The sequence below is a fragment of the Python bivittatus genome, unplaced genomic scaffold (assembly GCF_059951505.1).
Source record: "Python bivittatus isolate LINGU-HERP-01145 unplaced genomic scaffold, Pbiv_v1 ctg000840_np1212, whole genome shotgun sequence".
NCBI classification, from domain to species: domain Eukaryota; kingdom Metazoa; phylum Chordata; class Lepidosauria; order Squamata; family Pythonidae; genus Python; species Python bivittatus.
The window spans coordinates 25426507-25444929 of NW_028277113.1; the positions used below are offsets into that span (position 1 = coordinate 25426507).

Below are 18423 nucleotides of genomic sequence, written 5' to 3' on the forward strand. Positions count from 1 at the left end.
TCAGCACATGTATAGTTCTAACAGAGCTTGAATGTAATATTTTGTCCTTCCAAATCGTAGAAAACCTGAGCTTTATGAGGGATAAATCAATGAGAAAATCCCTTCCTCTTTTTTCCATTGATCATTGTTTTCTATATGGCAAAATACAATATTTTGAAATATTACATGGTGATTTCTGCAGTTGATCTATCATTACTTGTCTTATTTATTTGCCATTTAGACTAGGGGATAATGTTTATGCTTTAACTTGATACTCTCTTAGATTTGCTTATGAAAAAAAAAATGTAGCAGAGCAGAACCTTTCTAAATCAAATTTAGCAGGATTTCTGTTTCAAAGAAAATTATGGGGACTTTTTGCTGTGAAATGCACCCTGCATGCTTGTTAATAAGAATGCTTAAAAGATTGTAAGTAAACATGAAGTGAAAAATATTTACATGCAACGTATTTGGGAACCGCCAGAAACATTTTGATAGGTTCGGGTTTCACACATGTATTTTATTACTCTTTGTGTCCTTATGTTCATGTGTTCAACCTCTTCCATAATCTACACAAAAGCTACCCAAACCTGGGGTGTCCGCAGGGGGGATGAAAAAGTTACATTGGTGGATACAATCATGTGATTGGAGCCCCATCCTTTTTTTATATGCATTGCTTGACACACACCCTCCCCACTGCAAACACCCCTATCCCAGACTCTCAAAGCGCTTTGTCAATTAGTCACTCAAAGGCCATATCGGTGGACTAATTTTAGAGGGTAGATAGTGACAGTAAGAGCTTTATTTTTGCCTACCAGCCTGCCAGTTTTAAGTATCTTAAATCAGTGTGGCCTGATTCTTTAGATATGCTTCAATAAAGAATGTATATGCATATATTTCTTTTTTTTTCCTATGCAAACATTATTATGTTGAATGAAATAGCCATAACATTCCAGGTTCTGCCTCATTGGGTCTCTAAACAAACATGAATCTGAGTACAACACAACTAGGGTGTAAGCGACAGCTGAAGGTAAGTGAACGAATATATTGTTCCTGATTCACCATCCCTGCATTCCATTTATTTTCTTTGAAAAAGTCTCAGATCTTTTTATAATTTGTTTTGTGTGGTTGTGTGTTTTGGCTTGTTACGTTAAAAATGTTGCTATGCTTTGAGCATACAAAGAGTTTAAAAGAATATGTAAAGGTTTGCTGTAATTTCAATAATGCATACAGCTTATTCAATCACTTTCCTCAATTCCATTTTAACATCCTGCAAAATATTATCCTGCATTTTAAGCTTGATTTTTAAGCAGATGCTTGGCATGACCATTCACTTTTATTTTTATTCTTTTAAAATCCAATATTTAAAGTGTTCCAGCCTGATACACACTATATGAAAATAGAGAACCCAACTTTTAGATCTATGTATGCCGCATACTTCACCCCACACTTAATTTAGGGAAGTTGAATTAATATGCAGAGGATTTCCTATTTATCTGCACAATTCAGTGAGGTAGCTGAAACTGGTTTTACTTAAGGCCAATTGGCCATCTTCATGAAGTAGGGATTTGAACTTGTTCCTCATTTAAATCCAAGAACTTTTACACATTTCTCCACTCTCCATGCTATCCTTGTTAGATATTTATTTTGAGTGTTATGAGTAGCAATGTACTCACTCAACAATACCCAGCCATATTTGGCCATAGTCCAAGATCTTTGGCTCAGAAACAAAGTTCATTTTATTTAATCAAATTAAAATAAATTAATAGAGTTATAAATTCCTTTTCCCCATAAATGTAATGATTTTGCCCTTTGTCACATTGCAAAGCACAAGTTGGTGGCATTTTTTGGCCCATACCCAAGGTTTTGGAGTGTGCATATGGCCCAGGGGCTCAGGTTTCACATCTTTGTTCTAAATGCATGACTTAGTGACTGTTGAAAAGATGTAGGAAACAAGATCACACACAAGATTCTGTAATCAAATGTCTGACTTGGGTAATGAACTATAAAGGAAGTACAGAAAATTAATTTCTGAGTTCCAGCAGGAAAACATCCAGTGTCTTTTGTCTGCTGTGAAAGCAGAACTGATCCCACTTCTCATTGTGTGAATCAGGCTGCTTGGTTGATATCATTTAAATGTATTGTCACATTATGATATGAAGACATCTTACTGTGTTTTCAGTTAGTACTTATGATATCAGGAAATGGCTTAGGAAGCAGTTGGCATGTGAAAATATAACTTGCTTGTTCCATTTATATAACCTTGCATTTTCATTTTGCTAGCAAGAAATACTTTTGTTCTGAAGGGTTTGAACAGCTGTGTATTTTTCTCTTTGAATCTTTTCACAATTAGCATACTGACCTTCTGTTCAAAACCATACCTGAAACTCCACAAAATCAATTATTTTCAGCTTTTAGGGGAACTCTATCATGTTGAACAACACTAAGTTTTCCCTATTACTGAAAATAAATATAGATCAGCATACACTTCAGAGTAAGCATAGAATTTGTGGGTATTTTCAAATTATGTGTATCAAGTGAAGTTTAACACTGTGCTTATCACTAAACAGTAAGATACACCAGGGGGCATATTTTGGGGAAGGAAGGGGCAAAAGCCATTGTTTCATACATGCCAAAATGAAAAAATGTTTAACTTTAGTGTTTCTGTTCATTGTGAGATCTTTCCTGAAGATACAGTGGGGCAAAAAAGTATTTAGTCAGCCACCAATTGTGCAAGTTCTCCCATTTAAAAAGATGAGAGAGGCCTGTAATTTTCATCATAGGTATACCTCAACTATGAGAGACAAAATGAGAAAAAAAATCCAGAAAATCACATTGTCTGATTTTTAAAGAATTTATTTGCAAATCATGGTGGAAAATAAGTATTTGGTCACCTACAAACAAGCAAGATGTCTGGCTCTCACAGACCTGTAACTACTTCAAGAGGCTCCTCTGTCCTCCACTTGTTACCTGTAATAATGGCACCTGTTTGACCTTGTTATCAGTATAAAAGACACCTGTCCACAACCTCAAACAGTCACACTCCAAACTCCACTATGGCCAAGACCAAAGAGCTGTCGAAGGACACCACAAACAAAACTGTAGACCTGCACCAGGCTGGGAAGACTGAATCTGCAATAGGCAAGCAGCTTGGTGTGAAGAAATCAACTGTGGGAGCAATAATTAGAAAATGGAAGACATACAAGACCACTGATAATCTCCCTTGATCTGGGGCTCCATGCAAGATCTCACCCCGTGGGGTCAAAATGATCACAAGAACGGTGAGCAAAAATCCCAGAACCACACGGGGGGACCTAGTGAATGGCCTGCAGAGAGCTGGGACCAAAGTAACAAAGGCTACCATCAGTAACACACTATGCTGCCAGGGACTCAAATCCTGCAGTGCCAGACGTGTCCCCCTGCTTAAGCCAGTACGTGTCTGGGCCCGTCTGAAGTTTGCTAGAGAGCATTTGGATGATCCAGAAGAGGATTGGGAGAATGTCATATGGTCAGATGAAACCAAAGTAGAACGTTTTGGTCTAAACTCAACTCGTCGTGTGTGGAGGAGAGAGAATGCTGAGTTGCATCCAAAGAACACCATACCTACTGTGAAGCATGGGGGTGGAAACATCATGCTTTGGGGCTGTTTTTCTGCAAAGGGACCAGGACGACTGATCCGTGTAAAGGAAAGAATGAATGGGGCCATGTATCGTGAGATTTTGAGTGAACACCTCCTTCCATCAGCAAGGGCATTGAAGATGAAACGTGGCTGGGTCTTTCAGCATGACAATGATCCCAAACACACCACCCGGGCAATGAAGGAATGGCTTCGTAAGAAGCATTTCAAGGTCCTGGAGTGGCCTAGCCAGTCTCCAGATCTCAACCCCATGGAAAGGAACCCCTTTGGAGGGAGTTGAAAGTCCGTGTTGCCCAGCGACAGCCCCAAAACATCACTGCTCTAGAGGAGATCTGCATGGAGGAATGGGCCAAAATACCAGCAACAGTGTGTGAAAACCTTGTGAAGACTTACAGAAAATGTTTGACCTCTGTCATTGCCAACAAAGGATATATAACAAAGTATTGAGATGAACTTTTGATATTGACCAAATACTTATTTTCCACCATGATTTGCAAATAAATTCTTTAAAAATCAGACAATGTGATTTTCTGGATTTTTTTCCCCCATTTTGTCTCTCATAGTTGAGGTATACCTATGATGAAAATTACAGGCCTCTCTCATTTTTTTAAGTGGGAGAACTTGCACAATTGGTGGCTGACTAAATACTTTTTTGCCCCACTAGTTCCATATTTCCATCAGATGAATTTAAGTTTGTGTGTGTGTGATTTATTTTTATTCGAAATATATTTTACTTGAATACCAGTTAATAGTGGTGGCTAAAGCTATAGCTTTCTTTTATTTAGAGGGAGAGAGAGAGAGAGAGAGAGAGAGAGATTGTGTGCATGTATATGCTCTAGTTTTTAAACATGCATGTGTATATGTTTGTCTATATATATTGTATACATATTTACACAATCACACACATTAAAAAATTGTTCTTGCCCCTGGCCAATGAGTCTGTCCAATGTTCTGCTGTTCATCTATTTCTCTAAGTTACTGTGTCCATAAATGTTCTTATGTCCAAATTCTGATCACCAGAAATGGTATTCTATATGTGCCATAAGCTTCACATCTCTTTTTGCCCTCAGGTTGCTAAAACCTGTGGGGAAGTCATGCCACCAATCACTAGCAATTTTGCTGCTGAAACCCTTAAGAATCCTAATCCTTCCAATGGACAAAACATTTTGCTCCATCTTCTCCAGGTATCTCATTAAGTCCCTGTCTATGGATGGATAGATGGACAATAGGGAAATGGATGGATGGATGGATGGATGGATGGATGGATGGATGGATGGATGGATGGATGGATGGATGGAGACAGACAGACAGACAGACAGACAGACAGACAGACAGACAGATAGTCAGTCTTAAGCTGCTGCCCTCAGCTTTTGGGCCTGAGGTACAAAAGAAGGCCCATGTGAGTAATTTCTATCCTTTTTCCAGAGAACCAGCTTCCAAATAAATCACATTTCTTTTCATGTTTGAATTCAAGGCATCTATCTTTTTAATATCCTTCTTATGGTATTTTACATGTTGTGTCAAGCAGGATTCTTTCCATTGAACTTGTTATATGTACATTGTTTTCATTATGTAGACTGCTTGAGAATAGTGTGTTCCGGTCTGATTTTGAATATACAACAGTGACTTATGAAAGTATCGGCTCTGGAACTACAAGCTAGAGATGCTCTGGACTCTGATGAACTACTCCAGTTTCATGAAAAAAACAACAACAACAACATCAGTCAATAATAAGTAAAATTAATGAATGGCAATAAGACCCTTATTACTGTCATTTCTTATTGTAATCATAATTTTTCTTTTCTATTTCTATTTATTTTGTTATTTTGTTACAAGGAAAAATTATCCACTTTCAGGAACAAATGATTATATCAGGTATTTATGAATTCATAACCACTTCAACAGAAGTATTAGTTGAATGCATATCTAAGGATGTGGCAGAATTTCACACTGAGAAACTGATCTGCATGTATGTTGCTGAAGATTTGAATCGGCAAAAAAATGTTTGAGATTCATTGTAAAAAGCATGCATTCATACTTAACTGCTATTCCAATCCATTTCTTTGTGTCATATGCTTGCTAATTGTAAGTTTTTATATAATGATACATAAAACAATGTATAATAATTTCTTACACTGAGTTTTGTAGTAGTCTTTTATTTACTCTAGCACTTAAGTAAGGATTCAAAATGGATTTACAGTACATGCATGGGGTCACATCTAAGTGTACATTGAAAAATCATTTTTAATAGCTGGAATTCTGATAGTCATCTAGAAGGGAATGAAATAAGTATGAATAAAATACTGAACTTATCTTTAATTTCCCCCAAACACCAAATAACGTGAAATTTCTATGCTTGTTTCTTTGTTTTAAGAAATATGCACACAGTACTGTCTGATAGGTTACACAAGGAATAATGTGTGACATCAAACACCCTAAGTCTGGTTCCTTATGAATTACAGAATTCATATGTCATTTGCTGAACATTTCTATTTCCTTATCTCAGTGCTGAATAACAATTTTGCTAAAACTTATATTTAACCATCCCAAATGTTGCAAAAGAACATTTTTCATTCACTTCATCAATTTGACATTTCATCTGAAATATTGAAAACTCAATAATTTAAGTTTAAAGTTGTTGAAATCTCAGAATTATTGTGGTTCTGAAAGGTGCATACTCATAGGTAATAGCTCTCAGATTCTAATTAAAATTGAAGGTAAACTATCAAATATTGTTGGTTGCTAAATGTAGTCCAGTGTTGAAAATTATTATAGATTAATTGCAGTTACCTAATATTTGTAATTTTTTTAAAGTAAATTTCTATGACCTCTGACAGTATACTTTTAAAGTGTATTTTGGAGTAACTACTTTTATAAATGAAGCATCTGAGTAAAAAATGTTTCCCTCATTGACGTCAAAGAACAGACATTCAACATCACTCTAAAATATATATATTCAGAAACAAATCTCATGGTATTCATTGGCACTAATCTCAAAGTCTATGACATATGATTCCAGTTAATATGGAGTAGGAGTTATCCTGGAAGAAGAAAGAATAGATTGTTTTACATTTGTGTGTATTTATGTACATTCTATTAGCAGTAATATTGAATTAAGTTTTGGAGCTTCTAGTGAAAAGAAATCTCTGTTTTAAATAGCAATTTCACTTCCATTTAGATTGAATTTTGCATAGATCATGAACTGGGGAGTTATGGAACTATTAGAAATTTTGGAATAATTCTGAAGCACACTTTATATTTCTGATGACATGCGATAGGAGTGTTGATTACTATTCAGTGTTTAAAATGTATAACCTCCCTTATTACAGTATCTAACTCTTTGATGTCATGTCATGTCATGTCTTGAAAAATGGCTACAATGTGAAGGGAAGTTTCCTTAAATTAGATTTGATAAGCCAAGCTCTCAGTGTAACAAGAACAAACATCAGACTCATTTTATCAATGTTTTTCTAATTCGTTCCGGCTTCTCAAAAGTCAGAGGAACTTTTCCATCATTCAGAACATTGCAAAGGCACAACAATCAGATTTGGGGGCGTGGGGGGAGACAATCCTTTAATTATTTAAAGAAAGTCTTTATCTCCTGGACTGCAGGATAGCCTAATAAAGAATTTAGCTGAAGATGGTTAAGTATGGTAAGTAGTTTCATCCACGCCCATGCAAATTTGTGCAATTTTTGTGGAGAGGGCTAACTTGACAATGAATGAACCCTGTGGTACCTGAATTGTTTACAAAAACTTTGACTTCATGTGAGGATCTTCATAAAAATCATCTCATGTAACTGGAGAAAACATGTTTTCATTACGATGCATTTACATTGCCAACAATATCTCAGATTCAGAAAGTATAAACAAAAGCCTTCCTATAGTTAACTAACTGCTGGACATTGCTTAAAACCACATAAAATAGATGAGCTATCTGTAAAATATAAGAAGGACCTCCAGCATAATTTCCACTTCAACAGTCAGGATACTATTAAAGCCACCAGTCATGTCCTGAGGGATAGTATCTCAAGTAGGCCAGTTTTTCCCCATCCATCTGAGTTTTCTGTTTCTCATTTCCATGGAACTTTCTGTGACTCATGGAGTCTACTGGAAATCCTGTTTACCGTACCTTCTGGTTTGACTAGGATTGTCCTGGTTTGGCACTTGGCTTCCAGTCTTGGCTGGAAGTAGAACCATACTGACCTGCAACGGAGGACTGTGGGTATATCCCTCTGTTATAACTTACTCTTCCTTAAGCTTGCACAGGCAGAGGGGAGTGGATTGAAATGACTAAACTTGCAGTCTAGCCATTACAATTCCACCTGCAAAAATGTCTGGAAAAGCAATGGTTTAGCCATCTCTCAGTACTCACTCCCCCTTTGTGTGGTTTAGAAAGAGCACTAAAACCCACAATCTCTGGCTTAGCCTGCATTAGCCTGATGATCATGACCTTGTTTAGCTGCTTGGAAATCCAGTTAGCCCAGCTAAATATACTCTGTTCATCGGAATGATGTTGGAAGAGAGGAAGAAAAATGGTTAACAATGTTTGATATTTCAGACAAGATGAAGTTTTATCCAAGCATGTTCTTGTTTTGGAGCAGCAGTCTTATTTTTGTTTTAATAATAATCATTTGACTGCCTGAGTTTGCCGTTAGCAGATTTATAAAGACCAATGTATTTAAGAGTCAGGAAATTAATAAAACTAAAAATAATTAGTTTTATTGCAGTAATATTATCCAAACTTGTTGACTTAGCTTAAATGTTAGTCATAGCCAAATTCAGTTTAAAGGTGAATTTTGACTGTGCAACCCATCAGGATGATATAAATCCTTTTGTAATAGATGCCTATTTGTTACATGTTGCAGTGGCTTCATTCTTCCGTGTATCAAAAATGGTTCTTGGTGATTTTCTCATATGTTCCATATTTATATTTGTTTCAAGGGAAGGACAAACTAGACTCGCTCACTTATGTTTTTGTGTTATGTTCTATATCATTTCTCAGTATGCATTTTTTAAAGTCCACACAAAAAAATTGTATATGTTACTGTACATAATTTCTCTGAATATTACCCTTTTTACAAATATATTCTCCTAAGGTCTTTTTTGTATTCTGTTTCCCCCAATGTACATCACAGCAGTTGGAGAAGCGTGAAAAAGTAAAGGATAATTAAATTCCAGGTTGTGTATTAGTTTGTGCAATTAGATTTGGTCATATTAAATGAAGACCAAGGATTTTTTTCCCATTACTTTTAATTGGTTGCTTTTATTTTATAATAGAAGATACAGATTTTCACTTGGCATTAGCCAAGTTATGCACCTAGGTTACCGTAGCAGCCAAAAAGAAACAATGGCATAAATGTGGCATTGCAGCCCATGAAGACAGAATATTAGATGCATACTCTACATTGCAAAACTTTATACAACCTATACAGTACAATGCTTTATCCTCAGTGCCAATGCTACATGTCCCAATTCTCACTGATTATGAACTCATTTGTTGGCTGGGCCACATACTGCCACTGAGTACCGGAAGAGTGCCAGGAAGAATTGAATATGGCTGTGAACCATAAATATGACAAGCTTTCCAGAAGGCCTTTTTGCCCTCTAAAATATTCACCAGCAAAAACAGAGGGCTGTTCTGTGTTGGGTTCATGTATCCATTACTTTTCTATGCCCCATACATTATCACAAGTATTCTTGAAATGCAATTACAACAGTATCTCCTTGATCTCATGTCTTCAGCAAAGAATAATTGTTTTTTAATCTTTTCAAATGATCTTCCAGCATCAGATATTGGTGATCAGCAGATGAGCCATGCAGAGAACAGAATGTGCTATGCCACAAGTGTGTTCAATTCTCTAGAAACCAGGTTTTCAGTACAGTTGATAACTTTTCTTTCATGCTTCCTGCTTCTGTGCTTGCATTGTTTTTTGTTTTTGTTTTTACAAGTAGATGAAGCTTTTTCCACTCATTTAAAAAGAGTTCTAGTGTTTAGTCAAAGGCTTGAAAGATGTAGGGATAATATCATTTGATAGAAATAAGAGAAATAATTCAGGTCTTAAAATTAAGCCACGGACTAAGTGTGGTAACTAATAACATCCATATTTGTATGCCAAATAGGTTTGTTTGTTTTTAATGAATTTGTATTGTTTCAGAGTGCAGTGAACTGTAATTAAAGTTCCTCCAAAATTCTATCAGTATCATGGCTTCTGGAAAACATGATTGCATTAAACATAGTGGATGAATCATAGGCATACTTCATCTATTGCAAGTATTTCATGCCACAAATAATTTCATCTGCCATAATGAAGGACAAGTGACTTGAAAGGATTCACAGGCCCATTTCCTAAAGCTTTTAGCCATCTTTTATCCAAAGACAAAAATATATTCAGTTACCATTAAAAAAATGTTCAGAAAGTATATATTGCAGAAAATGAAAGTTAAAAGAGATGGGGAGGGGAGGTAATAAACATTACTTTTCATTACCTCTTAATTGCTTTTTATTCATGCCCAAGAAATTACAGAATAGCTACATATCAACTGAAAACAACAATGACATTTCCAAAGTCTTAACTTTTCTTTATATTGTTTTATGAGAACAGCACTCACTTGCCTTATATTAATGTTGGTCTTGATTGACGACATTTTTCTATATGGCAGATGTTGTGCATTGTACACAGGTTCCAGAAAGTGTAAGAGACCAATGTCCAAAAGCCATATTGTCCATTTGGAGACACTGGAAAGACCATGATTTATCACAACAAAACTTCCTCCATGAACTTTGAACTTCTTTTGCCCATAGCATGTCCTGAATCAGACAGGGCTCTTGTGCTATCACTAATCCACACACAAAATCAAAAGATGCAAAAGTGTTCAATTATTAAGGTATTGCACAAGAACTGAGGAGACCCAGGTCCAAGTCCATCCTTGACTATGGAAATTCAATGGGTAATTTTGGGTCCCACACACTTTAAGCCATACTCTACATACTCTACAGAGTTTTGTGGATATAAAGTGGAGATCCCACCATAAGCTCCTGGAAGAAAGATGAAATATAAACCTAAGAAATAAATAATGAAGTCATACTTCTGACTGTTGAGTAAGGAAAGACATCATGTTCTTGAGTGACCAGTATGATAGTGCTGCAATGCCGTTCATTACTGGTTTTGTTCAATAACATTCAGAGGAACTATATTGTCATATGAAAGGCCTTTCATGGTAGCATTCCCTTTTTCAGGGATAAGATGGTATGGATTTCTGCATTGTAATCCCCTGAAATTACTGGATGGTAGGAAATGAATCCCTCTGCAGGGTCCCAGACATGAACGTAGCATTTGGAATGGAGACAGACTAAAATTGACCAGAAGAGTGTAAAGGAACAAATCAACCCTCAGACACCAGTGCAGTGTAGCAGTCTACATAAGCCCTGTGAAATCTGCCCACCAGGCTAGAAGTGCCTCCTCTTTGGGCTATGAATTTCCCTCTTTGTCCACCCTGCAAACTGAACAACATTATAGCTATGAACAGGTCTTTTCAGGAGAGGAATTATTCTAGAGAGATGAGAAAATCCTTTACTCCTGTGCTCTGTGACACTCTCTGCAAATTTGCCTTCATCTGGAAATAAAGCATCTTTCATTGGTTGGATAGACATGACCCTCATGGATGGATTTTTCAGCTTTATATAAGAGCATCCAGCTGGTTGCCATATGCTTTTATGATGACTGGTGTTATATTCTAAATACTTGAAAATGTTTTCAAGGTTTGTCGACAACAGAAATTAGAGTGATAATATATTTGTCATCTGCTACCAAGGTAAGTTTTCTTGATAATCCGTAAACTTCAGAGGAGACCCCACAGAATGACATTTTGTCAAGTGACATAACCTCAGATCCACCATCCATACTATGGAAACTCCATGTGCGTGTTTTGTTCAAGAAAATTGCCCTCTTGTGTATATCTTTCAGTACTGATTGTTCATTTTATCCATGTTGATATATCTTTCAGTTCTGATTTTCTCTTGAACTTGAAACTCAGCAATTTGTAAAACAGTGCCCTCTTCTCTCCCCTCTCTCTTCTAAATTCTAATTCTTCAAACAACCTGTTTGTTTTCCTAATTTTGCATTTTAAGAAGTAAATATATTTATCCAGAACTTTCTTTGTTGTGATTCTTTTTATTCTTGACTGTAGATAATATAATCTAATTCTCCTCTTTTAAAAAAAAAAAGTGTCTGTCTTAAGATGTGCTTTTCTTAAATGTATTCTTAAATTCATTTCAAGTAATACTGAATGGTGAGCTGAACCTCATAAAATAAAACCTTTTGAAACAGTATTTTGGCGATGGGCAATGATTAGGAATAGGGGAATTCTGGCTTTATTTTTTTTTTAACTACAACACAGCAATTAGGCACAACAATGTTCAGCAATAGCACTTCAAAAAAGACTTATTTTTTTAAAATGTACATTAGCATACCCATTAGCTCATAATAATGCACTTAAGAGTCTTTTAACTCTACTATTGTTCTAAAAATCATTTATCCATATTAGCGCACAGTATGGAAGCTTAAAGTGCTTTTTAATGTGCTTTCAGTCTTCTCTAAGAATGGTACCAAGACAGCAGTCAAAACAAAACAAAAAACATGGATAACACAAAGACCGAATAGGGGATAGAATAGAATTGTATATTATCCTCTTTCAAAATAAAACTGCAAAATGGTATGGTTTAAAGTTTCTTTCAAAAGTATTACAAACCCATTGATGTGAATGTTTAAAGGGCAATAGGATTGCTCTGATTCTCTTTGCTCCAGACACAGAGTTCCAAATTTGAACAGTAGAATCTGGCAATGATTCATTCTTCCCACCTCATTGCCACTTTCCATTGGAAAATCCTGACCTCATAAACCCTTAAAAGAGGGGAGAGAGTGGGTTTGTATCCAAGTTCTTTCCGTACTTGGAAATCTTGAAATTGGAGGAAAAATTAGATCCACTGCAAGGTTCAAGGGTCAACAATACACCTCACCCCATTCTCTCCCTAGTGACATCTCAGCTCTGGCTGATTAAATCTAGATGCCTTATGAGTTAGTGCATCTTGTGTCTGGCCCAACAAGAAAGGTCTGATGATTTGAATTTTTATCTATCCTGACACTGCCACCTGGCCAGTATAACCACTATCGTTAATAATTAGAACAAAAAGAAAAAGTAAGTATCAAGGGAGAGATACAAATGTTTCTGTCTTCCCTTCTGCCTTGCTGGACTGCAGTTGAGCAAGCAATTCCTAAGAGAGTTCAGTAAACAAAGCAAAAACATCCATGATATCAGTGTCAAGGAAAATGGTATGCTTCTCAGCATAAATGAAGCATATCTAATAAACTAATTACCTACCTGAACCACAGAAAGGGAGACTAAAATTGGAAAATTCCACAAGAGGTTTACTGAGGCTCTCTGTAAGGAAGAAGAGGAAACATTTTGCTAGGATTCTTTTAACTGAAATTGGGGGTTCATCCTTTGTCCATGATACATTAAGACATGTTCTCACCTTGGAGTGGAAATGTGCTTTAGAGACACACAACATATGTCTTTATGCCTCTACAAGAGTTTTTTGTTTTGGATTATTTTCTGCTATAGATTTTAAATTCCTGTCTTTTATGTTATCTTCCTTGAGTATAATAAGGAATAAGGCAGCCAGTTCTTATCAAGGCATGCATGTAATGGACAATGGGGGCAGCCAGTGATTCTACTTTATTCAACCCCTTCTTTAAAATTTATGTGCCAACTTAGCACTTGACCTAAATTTGTTCTACTCTTGTATTTTGCTGGAATGCATTATATTCATTTCCTCAACTTTAAAAGTAGACACTGCTGCTGTTGATATGTGGAAGAGTCTAAATCCTATTTCATTCAGGCATCCACTCTATAAAAGTTTTAACAATAAAACTATTATATTTGAGGATTCTGTACTGTTTCCCAGTCTACTACTATTCCTCTTCCTCCTCTTCCCCCTCTGTGAAAGAAAAAAGAATAAAAAAAAATACAGTAGTGGAATACATGTAAGTAAACATGAGTCTAAAATGTCACAGAGGTTAGTTTTTCAATATATCCTTAGTTATATAGTTATGACATATACTATATTATTTATTAAAGAAGAGTCTAAAAGTTGCAGTTAAGCTACAAACTAAAAATATCAGTTAACACAGTATCAATCACTATTGATATATAAGCATAACCTATAACAAATCAGGTCAGCAATAGGAATCTAATTTCTTATAAAACTGAAGTGTAAACACTGAACATAGAAAAACCCACATTTAAGATGTGGTACAAATCCATAGAGTAAACTATAATCCAAGAATGGTTTCCAATTAGACTTGAATTCTACATCAGATTTACTCATTAAGTATGAGGTTATTTTGGACGTTGAAGTGTAGTTCCATAACTTAATTCACATTCTTCCAAGGAGCTGAAGTTAACGTATGCAAGAGACTAAGGATGGAACAACTGTGAAATGACAGTTGGGTAAGTCAAGGGATGTAGCCCATCCAATGACAAGGTAATTAATATTAAAATTAATAATTTGATGTAAACCGCCCAGAGTCCCCCATTGTGGGGAGATGGGTGGGGACAAGTCTACTAAATAAATAAATAAATAATATTAGAAGGAAAGAAGGAAATCTAAATAGAGAGCCCTTTGATGCTGAGCATATACAGTATATCCCTGGTTTGTCTGCCTCGGTGATTATTTTTTACAAATCATTTTTTTCCTATATTGGAAATTATTTTTAAAATCCCTTTTGCTTCAGAAATATTTGTTATGCAATCTAGAATGCTAAGATTTGAAGGACAAAGCTGGGTTTGATGCATATAGGTAGACAGGATGATAGGTTTTCACAGATTGAGTGTTCTTAGACAGCATTAGCTAAGCAGCCCAGAAGAGCAACAGAAGAATTAAAGTTTCCAATTGTATTCCATCCTCTGAGAACATGTCAATCAAAATCGATAATTTAAATAATCTGTTTAGTATTCTGTCATCATCACGCTTGCCAATATTCTGTCTCCCACAAGCCCTCAACCAGCCCTATTTTAACCATTAAGCAAAATAAGTACTGTATGTGCTTAGGAAACCAAGTGAAGCTGGGAGGGGAGTTTTCTCCCCTAGACTTTTTTCCCCTAGCAATTACGCCCTTAACTCTTTCAGTGCCACACTCTACTTTAGTAATTGTCCTTATATTTCATCTTCAACTTTAATCTGCATTTTGAAATAAATGTTTTCCTTGGCATGGTGAGTTACAAAAGTTTAAAAGTTTGGTTTGAAGGATTTTCAGAACTGAAAACTATTCTATCAAGATCACGTAATTTCAGTAGAAATAATATCAGATCTTATTTTATCTTATAACTTTGTGAGGATAATTAAAAATAATTTTAATAAATTTTTGAATTTATAACAATTTCATTAAAAGTGCATTAAAAAGTTCTGAAAACGTGCATTTTTTTCTGTTGCCCTAGTTATTATAAATAATTTGATTAGATATTCCTTACTGCTATTTAGTGTTAAATAATTTTTAAGAAGTTGAATATAGTTTACAACTTTTTAAAACAGAAAAGTTTAATATAGTGATCTGGCCTGGGGATGGTCTGGAAGAAAACTGAATTTTCATCTCTTATTTCATTTTCAGCACTTACTGAGTCTTCATGTCAGTTAAGCAGTGGAAGGGCCAAGGGACACCATTGTTGGGCTGTGCTTAGGGCATCAGTTGGCCTTAATCTGGCCCTGCACTCAACATTTGAAAGCCGGTGTGAATTCACATTTATGAGAGATCCCTGATGGGACCAAGGACTTCAAAAACATGACATAACACACTGATATTTACAAAGGTTTTACTGCTTCATTTGAGTAGTCTACCGTGCTTTTAATAATTTACACTACATCCTCTTGGAAAGCCTAGCTGAAATGTGTCAAGATCCAACTAATTTAGTATATTAATTGCATAAACTCTAGCATATGGTTCTAGGTGTCTGTCTTATTTCAACAGATACAAGACATTCCCTTTGCTTATGGATACCTGGGAAATGCAATATTCTCCCCTGGAGCCAGATGGTTTCTAAATAGGAAGATAGTTGCTTGCAACTGATAACAAATATCTTCATTCTTATTTCCATTTAAATAGCTCTTACATATACCTAACACAATTACAGAGGTTTTCTTTTTTAAATGCCATACCATCTGAAAAAAGCAACAAAGCTATCTTTTTTTAAATAAAGAACAAAGAGATCAAGATTGCTCCCTCTTTTTAATTTCAGTTATATTGTTAAGAGTATTGCTATTTTCTTGGTGCCAGAATGAAATTTAAAAAGAGCTGATGAATTGTACCAGGGTGTACTGTTCCACATGGAATGTTGTATCCATGCCTGCTGATATTTGAAAGTTCCAAAGAAATAAACCTAGGGCAAAACTAGAAGTAGTGTTATATGCATACTCTCAATTAAAGTATGCTGGTTTGTTATGCAAACTAATGCCAGGGGAAGCCTTGGGAAGCTGAACTGGGAAATTGGATTCCATACTCTTTCTTATCAATAGGAGATTCTCTTAAAATGCAAATACTAGTTCCAAAAAAATATTTTGCTGGGATATTTGTAGGGAAGGAGAGACAGAGACAGAGGGTGAGAAAGTTGATCAACCTCCTCTTCCAGTCCCAAGGATATAATAACATGGCACATTAATTACATTCACTTCAAGTCTAGTGTTTCCACATCTGATGTCTATTTCTCTCTCTTTTCCTTCTGAGGACCCATAAGACCTGCCTAGAACAGGCTCAAGGATGCATGCAATATGAACAGGGAGGAGAAGGCTGATTATCAATATTGATCAATAGCATTAGAGAGGTGTCTGTTTTAGTAGAGCTCTATTTCCACCTGGGTTCCTTAGTGGGTCTTTCTCTTTCCTCTTCTCGCTGGACAATTTCTATAGTGATAATTCTAAAAGGTGAAACCCTTTGATTTGAGCTGAAGAGTCAAAGGACTTTTACACAAGAAAGAAAACACTAAGAGTTACCAATCATTTGTAAAATGGTTCTGACAAAAAATCAACTTTTGCTTCATAAAATTTGTCTAGATAATAGATATAGTTTCCAAACACTAAGGGAATTTTATTTTCAGCTAGGAATCCTTGTCAGTGTTCTCAAATGAAAAATGATCAGAAAGGGAAATCAGTGGAAGACTTGGACAAAATGGTATTTTAAGAAGAACATAATGAAAGGAGATTGGACAATGCAATCTCAAGATTAGATTGACATTTCTTAGATCAGTTCCAGGGAAAACATCTAATGAGCTAAGCTAAATTCTGGAATATAATTTATAATTTTCACTATATGTATTTTGATAGAATTCAGAATATTGATACATTTCCACAAAAACTGTAAATTCAGAGAATTTGTGTAAGACAGAAAATTTCAAGGAGTCTCAGGATATGTCGAAGGCTTTCACGGGCAGCATACGATGGCTGGTGTGGGTCTTCCGGGCTGTGTGGCCGTGTTCTGGAAGTTTTGGTTCCTAACGTTTCACCAGCATCTGTGACCGGCATCTTCAGAGGACAGGAGCACAGACAGGAGCAGTTCTCTCTGTGCCTGTCTGTGCTCCTGTCCTCTGAAGATGCCAGTCACAGATGCTGGCGAAACGTTAGGAACCAAAACTTCCAGAACACGGCCACACAGCCCGGAAGACCCACATCAGCCACAGTCTCAGGATAGCTTTGAAAGTCTGATGGTTCTGTATTTCATACTGAAATTGTCCATCACCATGGTAATGACTTGGATTCTATCCTTGTTGATGATTAAGAATATTACTCTTCATTACATAGATTTATATCCTGCTTTATTTTAGATTGCCTTCCTTCATGTGGTATATATAGCATGTTTATCCATTTCCCCCCAATAACTCTGTGTAATAGCTTCAACAATTATACCACACAAGTTTTATAAGGTAAATAGGATATTTTATGATTATAGATGGAGGAAAGTTAAAAGAGAGGCAGTCAATGCACACTATTCAAATATCCAGATGGGAATGATGAATTAGGCTTTAGAAATTCCAAAACAAGAAGTTACAGAGTTTTGAATTAGAGACACTCCTTATCTTGCACTGGTGATCATGGAAAAATTTACAGGTGAATGATTAGGTGGAAGGGTTAGTGAATTAGATCAGGACATGTGCCCACTTGGAGACTCATATTCTCTTTTTCTTCCCAGCTGATCAACCAGGCAAATAAGAATCCACAGGAAAATTCCAAAACCCACAAAGGATCCATGCTGCTTATCTGTGCCTATAGCATGGAGCCCATCATGCTAATGTATGTTTCACACTGTAAGAAAGGTACTTCAGCTTCGTATACATTAATATTTAAATTATACCCTTACAAGATGTGAGGTGCAAAGGAGAAAGTGATGCCATTCCTGACAATGACATCTGCCTACAAACAATGTAGGACCCACCAATATTAGTGCTATTTCTATTGTTTTGTAATTTGAGGTACCTTTACCACAATTCTGTTGTAATACGTCAGCTTGACACTCATACAAACTGATTATCTTTGGAAGAGTTAGCATAAAGCATTCTGGATAATTCAGGTTTAGAACAGCAGAGGAAAATATCAAATTCAAATCATTCTATGTGTTGCAGCTGGGGGGCGTGGCAATGCCCATGTGGTGTCTGAAATGTGTGGAATGGCTATTCTCCTGATGAATCCATCTACATGTCTAATTAACTGGTCTAGTTTAAGGCTCATAACACAGCTTTTGTGTGTTAAAAATCCAATCCTGTCTA

The 18423-nt window shown here is 36.0% G+C and overlaps 1 protein-coding gene across 1 annotated transcript in view; it reads left to right on the forward strand.

Moving 5' to 3' along the window:
• NETO1 (neuropilin and tolloid like 1) overlaps window positions 1-9690 on the forward strand; it is a 122010-nt gene extending 112320 nt beyond the window's left edge. The window contains exons 11-12 of the mRNA XM_007431743.3: window positions 933-1006; window positions 5190-9690. Coding sequence (XP_007431805.2) covers window positions 933-993 — 61 coding nt within the window. The 3' untranslated portion in view covers window positions 994-1006; window positions 5190-9690. The remainder of the gene's footprint in view (window positions 1-932; window positions 1007-5189) is intronic.
• Window positions 9691-18423: the final 8733 nt, after the last annotated feature.